General features: G+C 30.0%; 1 protein-coding gene across 3 annotated transcripts in view; it reads right to left on the bottom strand.

Annotated features, from left to right (window-relative positions):
* Positions 1-1,861: 1,861 nt before the first annotated feature.
* The window catches only part of LOC141671248 (phosphatidylinositol 4-kinase alpha 1), a 28,218-nt gene continuing 17,917 nt past the window's right edge, over positions 1,862-12,162 (bottom strand). For 2 of the 3 annotated variants that reach the window (XM_074477413.1, XM_074477414.1), the window contains exons 22-27: positions 7,742-7,914; positions 7,311-7,506; positions 4,838-4,978; positions 3,886-4,094; positions 2,751-2,912; positions 1,862-2,366 (exon numbers count right to left, since the gene is read on the bottom strand). In XM_074477413.1, coding sequence (XP_074333514.1) covers positions 2,108-2,366; positions 2,751-2,912; positions 3,886-4,094; positions 4,838-4,978; positions 7,311-7,506; positions 7,742-7,914 — 1,140 coding nt within the window. In that variant the 3' untranslated portion in view covers positions 1,862-2,107. Of the gene's footprint in view, positions 2,367-2,750; positions 2,913-3,885; positions 4,095-4,837; positions 4,979-7,310; positions 7,507-7,741; positions 7,915-12,162 lie in introns of those variants that run through there. The other variant, XM_074477415.1, reaches the window with a different exon arrangement.

Genomic DNA, 12,162 nt, shown 5'->3' with positions numbered 1-12,162 from the left:
AAATTTTCAAAATACAGAACGTTAGATTATAGGGCGACTTAAAGTGGTATTAGGAGACAAAATACTATATTATCTTGTGTTTTGCATAAAATTTTCTAAATAGATTCAAAAATCAAATGGAAATAGCGGAATCCTAAAATAGTAAAAATTATTTAATTTAGCGTTTAAGCGATTTTGGCTTTAGGTTTAAGATCCTTGAATCCTAAATGTTAAGTATTTTACTCAATTTTAACTAAAGAATTTTTTTACTGTAAAATATTAAAAATTATTAAATTAGGGTCTAAAATTTTATTAATATTAGGTTTCTACGGTTAAGTTCTGCGGTTTAGGACCTCCTAAACCAATCGGGGTGTATCTATTATTATTATTTTTTTAAAAATTTCTAAAATCCAAAATGGGATTGATAAATAGTAAAATGTTAAAAAATATTAATTTATTATTTTTTTATTCAGTTTTTTAATATTTTTAAAATTCAAAGCTAATTATTGAAACCTAAAAAATTAAAAATTGATAAATTAGGTTACACCCTTAAATTTTAAAAAATTAATTTAAAAAATTATAGTTGAAAATATAATATTAAATAATATTTTCAGCCCAGAAAGTGTACACAACATATAAATTTAAAAATAGAAAATACCAGAATACTAATGATATAGCGTGGTGTATATAATTAAAAATAAATAATAGGGGCAAATGGTTTTCAATTCACTACGAATGCTATTTTGAACCATTTCTAGGTTATGTCATTTGGGCATTTTATCACAATATTTTGTCATTTGGAACTCTTTCTAGCAATATCTTTTTGTCAAAGGGAGTGGTGGGTGCTATTTTTAACATATTATTTATTTAAAGTAGAACATAGATAAATGAATAAACTCAACAAATTAATAATATTTCTGGTCCCGAATTTAACAAATGGGCTTAATGATTTATCTCACTAAATGCATTATTGAATATAATAAATTAAGTCATTATAGTACTTATTTAAATATAAATGAATAATTATAATAGTTCAAATAATGTATTTATATAAATATATGAAAACATTTAATTTTATAAAAAAAATCACTTAATTGATCATTGTTAGTTTATAACAGAGATATTAAAATAAGATCTGAAATGTTCATGCGATTATGAATGAATTTAAAAATATCCTAAATTTTAATTTTTAACAAACATTAAACATAATATCTAAGTACTATGTACCCGTACATATAATTGTACATATTTCATGTATACATTTATGTAAAATTAATTTATAATGTTAAAAAATTAATGTAATTAAATATTACATAAATATTAGTACTTTTTTCATAAATACCCAATATTAGAACCATAATAAATTTTAGGTACATTTGAATATGAAATGTAGTCAAGAAATTATAAAAAAAATCTGAAAAAATATAAATGAATATATATTGACTTATTAATAAATATAAAAAAAAATATTAATTGATAAAAAAAATTTCTCTCTAAATAAATATATATTTTTGGATGTAAGGTATTCATTCTAAGTCTATCAGGGCTCTCAACCACAGGAGAGTGACAGATTCTAGAGAAAGATGGCTAAAAAAATAACAAAATTGAATAAAATTCATAAATTAACAAATCGATATTTTATAGTTCAAATTCACTGTAAATCATAAAGTAACAAAACTGATATGTTTAGATATGTAAACTATACAATATAAATTTTCAGAGAAATAAACTAGACATTATAGAGAAGAAACGCTCATTTTATTTCGGACGAGAACTGCTGCTGTGGAATTTTTATGTGTAACTTTCATCATTCTGAACCTTTTTATGAAAGGAGTTTCCTTAACTTTTATTCGTCTTGATTCGTAATATAAGTACGAAAGGATGTCTCAAAGCTCGCAAATTTCACTTCAATAAATGCACATTTTACTGATAATTATGATCTACAAACTATATCTTTACCACAGCGAACAGGGAATCCACTGGCCACTAACAAGAAGCTCATTTACCTATTTTCTAGCTTTCAATAGTTTCACAACAAAAGTGGGCAGTTCCTCCGAAAATTGTGCCTACTGTGTATAAAGAATAGCAAATCAAATAATACAGATACACATACATATCAGATATGTGCTCATTTTTCGATGCCCTGCTGCAAGTATTGTATCAAATCATAGCCAGCAGTGGTCCACTTGTTGTAGGCATCAGTGCACGTCCGAATCATAAAATTAGCTGCCTCACGCTCACTCATCTCAGGATGGAACCTCTTTCGAAGATTTCCGATAGGGTCACCCCTACTGAAGCAAGGTAATCCACTGTCTATCATCATCAATACTGTGTTAATAATGCCATCCATATGACTACGAGCGGCAAGGTAACCTTTTACACACAAGCTGAGAATAAACAACGACACAAAAAGGTGAACACATTGCACTATCGTTTGGCTATAAAGAGCAAGTGGATTATGAAATGGAAATTTGTATAGTACTATTTGTAGATAATTTATCCATTATTTATATTCCTTTAATGCATTCCCACAAATCTACTAATTAAGGTCAAGTCCCTCCTATTAAGGTCCATGGCAAATCTTACAATCATAGTTGATATTCTATCTTTCTTCTCGGTTCCCTTTTTCATCCTTTTGTACTCCTAATTTATTTACATTTTGTTTGTTTACATCTCCTCCACATTTGAAACGACACCTAAATGGCAGATTTTATCCAAAATTTGAAACAAAATTTATTTAAAGAAAAATGAAGTAAAAATTATTTCTGTACCTCACAAAATGGTACCAAGTCTCACTTTTCATCACTCCAGATGGATCCAGTAATTGAGTCATCTCATGACTTAGCTTAAAGTGGGCACTTTCAAAACGCATGTTTCCACCGGGTGAAGTTTCCAGAATGAAACCAAAATCAATGTGAACAAGCCTACCAACACTTTAGTGATAAAACAAGCATATTAGTAACTTATGAGATCAGATATTAAAAAAAACAAGCTTATGGTTGTACGAACTAGATTTAAATTCCTCAAAAAAGTCATCTGCAATACAAGTTCTGAATCATATTATTTTACCAAGTATTGTTCGAGATAGGTCTACATTTATTCACATAGCAAGTCACGGCCATATAATCTAATTGAAGTATTTCAATTATTGATGCATATAAATCTGGAAAGCAGGGGTGCGGCACCTACCCAGCATACTGAGCACCCGAGACTTCGGGTACAGGGTGCACGGGGGTGCGACCAGATACGTACGGGATCGCCACCTGGTGTGTCACCGTATTTCACTGCTCCGATTCGTAGGGGGTGCGAGAATGGCATAAATTGTAATTGAAGGATAAGATTGAGACGAGAGAAAGAGGGTCATCATCACCGTTAGTCGTCTCAGGTCGTTTTTGTTGCCGTTTTCCGGCGTTCAATCATTGCCAATGTAGATTCACTGAGATGTGTAATATATGTGTGTACATATGTGTGTGTATATGTTGGGTGTACCGGTCAGACTCGTCTTGACTGATTGGATGGTTGTTTGTGTGTGTGTGTTAGTCATGTGAACCGAGTCACCTATTTTTCTTTTCCATATAAATTGTTTGTTAGTATTATTTTAACAAATAAGATAAAACTTGTGCTGGTTACTTCTAGGCACATTATCACTTTTTGCTATGTCTTTTAAGTAATTGTTTTTTTGACAATCCAACTAAAATGTAATTATTAAATTCTTTATAATATATATTGAAATATATAAAACATTTTAATATTTTACGTATCCCCCGTACCCGAATCCCGATATTTTGAAGTTTGCCGAATTCCCGTATCCCTGTACCCCCGTACCGTGCACCCGCACTCGTGCTTCCTAGAAATAAGTCTATATATTTTGTAGACATCAAGCATGCATGAAGAAGTAAACCTTACTTGTCAAACAATAAGTTTCCATTGTGCCTGTCTTTTGGTTGTAGCAATAGGCTGGCAACAGCGTAACCTGCACTGCTGATGACGAAGTTCTCGCGTGCAGCTTCAAAACTGGGAGAACCGACGGTCCCATAATCCTGTTGAAAAATCTCATATAGACCACCATCGGTTGTCTCGCCCATCTGACTTCTGCTTCGTGTGTTCGGCACAACCTGCAGAAAAAATCTCGTATTATATACTAAAGTATATGCATGTAATAGCATGAAAGAAATGCATATAACAGCATAAAACAAAATAAGACCCAAAGCTATAACTGAGAGAATGTAATGTTATTGCTTAGCATGTAAAACTTTTGGTTTTTAGTAATTCCTCTTCTATGAGGTTCATTATTTGAAACACGATGCAGTAGAGGAGATCTTAACCAGTGGCAGATCTAGCCCATCAATCCAGAAGGCTAAATTACTGATAGGTTGAAAAACCATAAAAATATTTAAATAAATAAAACATATGGCTTAATATTTACGTATAATAATTTCATTATATATACTATAGTTAAGACTTTCTAGTGAGAAGAAAATAAACGTATGATAGACATGAAAAACATTTGACTTCTAATAAAGGGTAAAAGAATATAACTTTATAAATTTTCAGAGACCAAGAGAAAAAAAATTAAGCAATAATGTGAAATTAAAGCAGAAAAAGGACCATTGAATATTTAACATAAGATGAGTTTTAATGTGTATGTACTTGTAAGTGATTACTCAAATAGCTTGGTTCTTGCTTTGCTCCAAGCAAACTTTAGCATTACAACTAATATGTAAATACATTACACTTGCATATACATGTTAATCGGTATATTCTACTACCAAATACATAAAATGAAAAGATCAACATCCAAAGGGAATTTGAGCCTTCTGTGACAACGTACACTAGTGTATAAAATAGTGAATATCACCTCAATGATCCCTCTTTCAGGCCCAGTTGGGAGAACACCATAAGGAAATAAATATAGATTGAGTCCAACAGCTTCAAAAATGTCCTTCAGAAGAGAAATAACTTGTAAAGCCAGTACATCTTGTCGACAATCATCTCCAACCTACGTCATTATTAACTAAATTAGTAACAAAAAGAAGGTGATGAAATTACTCTTTTTCAATAGCAACTTCAAAAAGAAAATCTGCGGAAAACTGATCAACTAGTAAGGGAAAAAAGGGAGCTTTCATTTTAATGATAATACCAACTCCCACGCTCCTACAAATTGTGAGATAAAATTTCTTCAGTTTTTCATTTGCAAATTGAAAATATAGATCTGTGGACAAATACATATAACACAATAACAACAAAATATTTAACAAATACCCCAGATAGAATACTTTCGCGTCCTTGTAAAAAACTATAAAATACTTTTTTCCTATCTAATAAGACAGATACAAACAAGTAGTAATACTGTCCCGATGACTAAAAGACCAGATCTTCCCACTATACCAACGTGCTTTTGTCAGGGTGCAAGTATTAGTCTAATAGAACAATATAGTCGTAAGGTCAGTTATATCATATATGCCAATATAGGTCACTTCAGAAGTTACAGACACAGAGCTTTGCTAAGTCTGGTAATTTCAAATATGCAATAAAACGAAACGAAATTTATTCCACTAATCTTCTCTTAATATATCTCTATAGAACTGATTCTCCCATTCTCACTGTAGGTTTCTTACTCTCTACTCTATCTCTCTCTGCTCAATCTCTCTGGTTTCACTCTCAATCCTCTTTTATATTTCTGTTTATCTCCTTAAATCCATCTCCATCTCTGCTAAATACTCTCTTAATTTAGATCTTGTTTGCTACTTTATACCACTCAAACCTAGAAAAACACCAAAAATATACTTACAGGACCTTCAGCTCAAGACAGTTTTTACAAATATAAACTGCAGAAGAAAACGATTTGGTGCAGCTTCAAATCTAATAATCTGACCAAATTCAACCACGATGGTGGAATTTTGACAAAGTTTGGGTTCTTGGTTATTTAAAACATTTTACGGTATCACACAGGTTCAACAGAATTTACTTCGGTCCTTGCATAGTTTAAGATTATTTAGTACATCTGTACATGCTATGACACTCACAAGCACGAACTGAGTAACCAACAGGCAATATTTTTCACTAGGAGGTTTGATGCACTCTTGAGTGTGTATAAATGTTCTTGTTCACCTTAGTACAATTGGGATGTTCAAGTAAAAATCCATAGCGGAATAAGCAGTTACTCAGACAGATTTAGATGAGCACTTATCTAAACATTATATGATAAACAATGGTCTCTCTAAATCGTAACAGAACTCAAGAAATTCTAAACATACTGTATAATACAGCAGTAGTAACCAAGACTGTGCCATTACACGTGCAGAATTGTGAAGGATTAGAATTGAAAGAATTCAAAATTCATGAAACAAAAGTTCCCTTCAAAATGTGTGAGATCAGGTAACAATGCATAATTTATTACAATCCAAATGGGAAAGCATGTGCGCGTAGATGAGTCACTAAAATTCAAATGGGAGTCTAAATAAGTAATAATAAACTGAATTGAGATTCTTCTCCAGATATGCTTAAATCAACGGTTTTAGAAAAAAAAAACTCCCTCCACTCTTTTTCAATTGGAAGTTTATGCATGAATTGATATTTTAAATCACTTGCATTCTCATTTATCTAGAAAAATTTTGTGTGCATGTACCTATTGTCCACTAAACGGAAACTCAATGAGAAGTAAAATCTAAACACACAGCCCACAGGGATATTATGTTTGAAGCATTAATTTCTTCAATAATTTCAGGAATAAAAGTGAACAGTCGCATCAAATATAAATCATTTACGATAATCACATTTAAAAATTTTAGCAAAGATTACGGGACAGCTCAGTAAGGTCTATCTCTATCCCATGAGAGATCATGGGTTCAAATCCTTACGCGGTATGTCGGGATTTCATTTTCTAGAACAGCCTCTATACTTTCTTGGGTGGAGGTAGAGGCTGCGTACATCATACCCTACCCATACTCTGCTTCAAGCGGAACGTACTCGTTACGCTCATACTTCTCATATATTTATTAATTTATTAATTTTAGCACACATTAAAAGTCAAGTAACGGAGGCAGTAATTGGAAGTGAAAGATAGATTAGACTAGAAGGATACACCTCATCTTTTAATCTTCACGTTCAACAAACATGAGTGTTCATAGATGGTTATCTGCTCTATGTTTGCGGACTTCAGATAAGAGGTATATGTACTTTATCAAAAGGAACATGAAGTAACAAATTAACCAAATATTCACTTTATCAAACAAAACCATATTTACCAAAAAAGGAAACTGATGTCAATGGTACACAACTCATATTAACTCTCTTAGAGAAGCAAATGATAGAATAACTAGTAAGGCTACCTTGAAAATGCAAGCTTGTGGCTTAATATCATTAGGATCACCATCTTTATCCACCACATTGAATGTGATCATAATAGGAACTTTTGCTGCTGATTGTAATGGTATTCCACTATCAACTTGAATGCCCCTAACATATTTATTAGTTGCTGTAGGCAAATAAAGATCATCTCCATTCGGTTCAATTTTCTCCAACTCCCTGTTCCACCCAAAAAAAATGAGAGATATCTTCGATGGAAGTTTTCTTTTTCTTGTACTTATGTTAAATAAATCAATCATGCAGCTGTAAAAGCTTGGAGCAGAATTTTGTTCTGAAATTCTCAGAGGTTCTGCCTGTACACTAAGTTTCCCACTAGGGGACCTACAAGAAAGAACATCAACAAAACACATCTAAAACAATAGCAGTTTCATCATTCAAGAAAATAGAGATATACCTTCGAATACCAGCTCTCCGTTCTTCCTTCGGAACTGGAAAGAGTACTCCAGATATAGATGTGACTTTGTCAAAGAAATCGAATTCTCTTTGAAACACGTCGAGGGCCTTGGGGGTAAAACTGTCAATAATTCGTTGCCTAACCAGGGGTAGTAGTTCTTGAAAAGAGCTATTCTGAATCAAAAAAAGACAACACTTAAGCTATGTTACTCTAACTCGGGTACGGAGTGTCGGACACGACACATATCCGAGTGTCGGACTTTAGAAGTCTAAAAACTGGGGACACGGGGACACTGTCCTATTTTTGGACATGGGTACGGGGACACGACATATTTTACTAATAAACAAGTATGTTAAGTCAGACATCTAAGAATAAAGTAACAACACGACTTAGATTAAAGTTAATTTTCTAAAGAACTATACGAATTTGGGATCTTCTCAACTTTTACAAAATTATAGCTTCTTTCATTCTTCTTACATATTTATTTTGAATATTAAGTGTGACTAATATTTGCTCAGTAAATTGGTCAAAATGTCCATGTTTCAGTCAAAGGATCCGACACAGAATAAGTGTCGTGTCCGAGTGTCCAAGTATCCAACACGGGTATGGCAACCTAAACGGAAGAGTCGGAGTAACTTAGCACTTAAGTGAATACAAAAGCAGGGTGTTAGACAAAATTTGTGTGTGTAAGTAGTTACCTTAAACGGGGTAAAGCTAGACTACAGTACACCACTCATTCTGTCATCAAGTGTTTAAACCAATTAGGAAGGAGCACATATATAAATGACAATGTAAAAAAGAAAAGTTGAGTGCAAGGAAGAAAGTCAGAATTTTAATCCGACACTTGAAACTCGTCCCTAAAGGGTGCAATTGAGGGTGTGCGTAAAATTCAGAAAATTCTAAAATATAGGAATTAGGGTGCGGGGGACACAAAAAATATTGTGGATGTATGGTAAATAACTTACATACATACATATATACATCTATACTATAATAGACGGAACATTGAAAGTTTGGTAGCCGGTCGGCGGTCGGCCGGTACTTGCTGAACTTACTTAATTGCCCTTACTTAAAATTTATATTAAATTCATATTCTAATTCAAATTACAATAAAGTATAAGAGAAGTCTAATTAATTAAATTATAATAACAATTAGTTTTATTAACATCAACATAAAGACATACACAACACAACAATGGTCTATTATCTGCTTTAGTTCAACTTCACTTTAATTCAACTTCCCTTTAGTTCAACTTCTTCTGTGAGTAATTTGATTTTAAATACGGTAACTAGGCCGACACAATAAATAATAAATTGTACAAGTACAAAATTTTGTACTTTCATCCTAACATGAACGAGAAAGTCAGGGCTATCCAACGATTTATTATACTATTTTATATTATAATGCGTAAAATAAAGATTATAAGAAATTACCGGAACATTTTTTTAAAACCCGCTACAACAAAATTTATAATCGAAAAATAATTCGTTAATGTTATAACGATTTCTGGAAAAAATAAAATAATAGATACTATTGATCAGGTATAAAAGAAAAAAAATGAACATTAAAATTCGAGGTAACCAAACTGGTTATAAAGTGTAGTTTGGTTAACCGTTAATTTTGATTAAAAAAATTTACAAAAATAATATAATATTATATAGGTAATATTAATGAATAAAAAATCTATATAATATCTATCAATCTATCTATCATCTATATTTGCTATATTATAATAGACGAAACATTAAAAACTTGGTTGGTTGGTCAGTCATTCTAATTTCAATTGATATTGAAGCCAGTTTCATGTACAAATTCAAATTCAAATTCATATCCAACTGTATATCATTCTAATCGATATTAAAGTCGACCTCTTCTTCCAATTAAACTTTAATTCATATTGAGGTCAAGTTCCTCTACCAATATAAATTTTAATTAATATCGAACTGTATATTATTCTAATCGATATTTAAGTTAACCTCTTATACCAATTTAAATTCTAATTCATATCGAGCTCTATATTATTCAAATTACTATTCAAAATCAACTTATTCTACTAATTTAATTTTTATTTAATTAAATTCTAAAAATGATATTTACTATAATAACCAATTTAATTATCATTATTCCAAAATAATCTACACTATTAATCCGAGTTAATACAAAATAATATTTTTGATCCGAGGTAAAATAAAATTTAAAACAAACTAAATATAGTTAGTTGGATTTGGTTGGTTAATGTGTCTGGAGCTAAAACAGAATAATTAATACTATTAATCCTGCTACTAAAATTATACTATTGAATTAAGCTAAAATAAAATAATTATACAATTCATCTGGCCTAAAAGCACATTATAAAAAACTAAATATAGTTAGTTGGATTTAGTTGGTTAATGTGTCTGGAGCTAAAACAAAATAACAAATACTATTAATCCTGCTACTAAAATTATACTATTCAATTAAGCTAAAATAAAATAATTATACAATTCATCTGGGCTAAAAGCACATTATATAGTTGATCCAAACTAAAACAAAATTAAAATCAAAATATAATGCTACCAACTATAATAAAATTCTTCCGGACTAAAACAAAATTATCCTATTGATCCGGGTTTTAAAACAAAATTACAATGATTTGGTCAGTGTAATGAATCTCTGGTTAAAACAAAATAAGGAAAACTATTAATTCAAAGATGAAGAGAAGTTAATATCAGACTAAACATAATTTGTATACTATTAATCTAAACTGCTCAACTTTTATTTAAAAAAATTGTTATCACACGTAGTAATATCACTAAAAATATATCATTGAATGGGTAACATTACTTTTTTCACATAAGACTTCTTAAAAAAGTCATGAACATAGAATAATATATTATCATTAAATCATGTCATTTAGATATATTAAATGAACAAATTTAAGAATACAATTCAGATTAAAATTTTAAAAAAATTATGTAAGATTATAAAAAGCCCGTGCATCGGACGAATTTAAGTCAGTATATTATAATATATATATATATATATTAAATCATTATACATAAATATTAATCTATATATATTAAAATATCTACCAATTTTGATAGGCCTATTATTATTAATCTATATTAAGGGGCCTAATTATATAAAACAACTACCTTAATTAAAACACGTAAAATATTCTAATAAAACACATATTTGGGGTCTATTTATTATTATAACCTTTTAACGGACCTAACCTTTATATATAAGCCCGTACAACTCTTTTAAATCTAAATATCAACTTCAAAATTAAATGAACTACAGATAAATAAAATAAAATATTAAATACAAATAATATGATAACAAATATAAAAACAAATAACCCATGTACTGAACAGAATATAAGATCGCAATTATTAAAATATAAATATATTAAAAACCTAACAAGACACTAAATGGGGCTTTGTACTTTTGTATTCCATATACAAAAAATCAATCCCCATATCCGGAATTTTAATGTCATGTACAAAATTTTAGTATCTAACAAATGCCAAAACAAGAATTTCTAAACATCCGAAATATCTAGCTCTATCCAAGTCAAACGTTGAAAACAGGTAATTTAAGTTTCTTTTCACTATGTTGTCCTCACCCATGGTTTAACCAATTATTCTTGTTTAGAACCCATGCGATGCACGGAATGTATTTATAATTATATAATTTTGTTTAAAATTTACTCTTAATTAAAAAATTTTAAGATATAAAATTTGTTCAGATTTTATTATTTATCTTAACCCTTTATTATTTATCTTAACCCTGATAAGAACAAATATTCTCTTGTTTTAGTTGTTCTAATTATTTTATTTTAATTTTAACTTTGTTTATCTTAAATTAATCATACAATTTTTTAGCCGAGATGAGTAGTTTATGTTGTTTTGTTCTAGTACGGTGTTATTATACAAACTAAAGAATTATTGATGATTCCGTTTTAATAAAATAATATGAATATTGCGAACATTAAAAAAACCCGTAATTATATAAACCCGTTATATCAACAAGATCCAAATAATTGTATTTAGTTTGTTTTTAGTTTTATTTTAGCCCGCGTTGAAAATCCTTTTGTTTTAGCTCATATGAGAAGTATATATTATTTCATTTTAAAAAGATATCATCATATCGACCAACGAATTATCTTCCAATTTAATTTTTGTTTTAGTATGGCCCAATAGTATAATTTTTTTAAACCGCGTCAGTAGTATTTATTATTTGTTTTATCCCGTTACAACAAATCGCGCTAATTATATCTAGTTTTTTTTTAACTTTTTAACTCGGATCAATATTATAATTTCTTTTAAGTTCAAATGAATAATTTATAGCATATTATAGGCTCCCATTTATTTATCAATATTTACTGTTCTAATTGTTTTCTTATTTATTTTTCGGTATTTGTTTTGACCTTAACGAT

The sequence above is a fragment of the Apium graveolens genome, chromosome 7, assembly GCF_009905375.1.
Source record: "Apium graveolens cultivar Ventura chromosome 7, ASM990537v1, whole genome shotgun sequence".
In the NCBI taxonomy this organism is placed as follows: domain Eukaryota; kingdom Viridiplantae; phylum Streptophyta; class Magnoliopsida; order Apiales; family Apiaceae; genus Apium; species Apium graveolens.
Note: the sequence above shows the minus strand (reverse complement) of the source record. Positions and strands in the feature narration are given on the sequence as shown.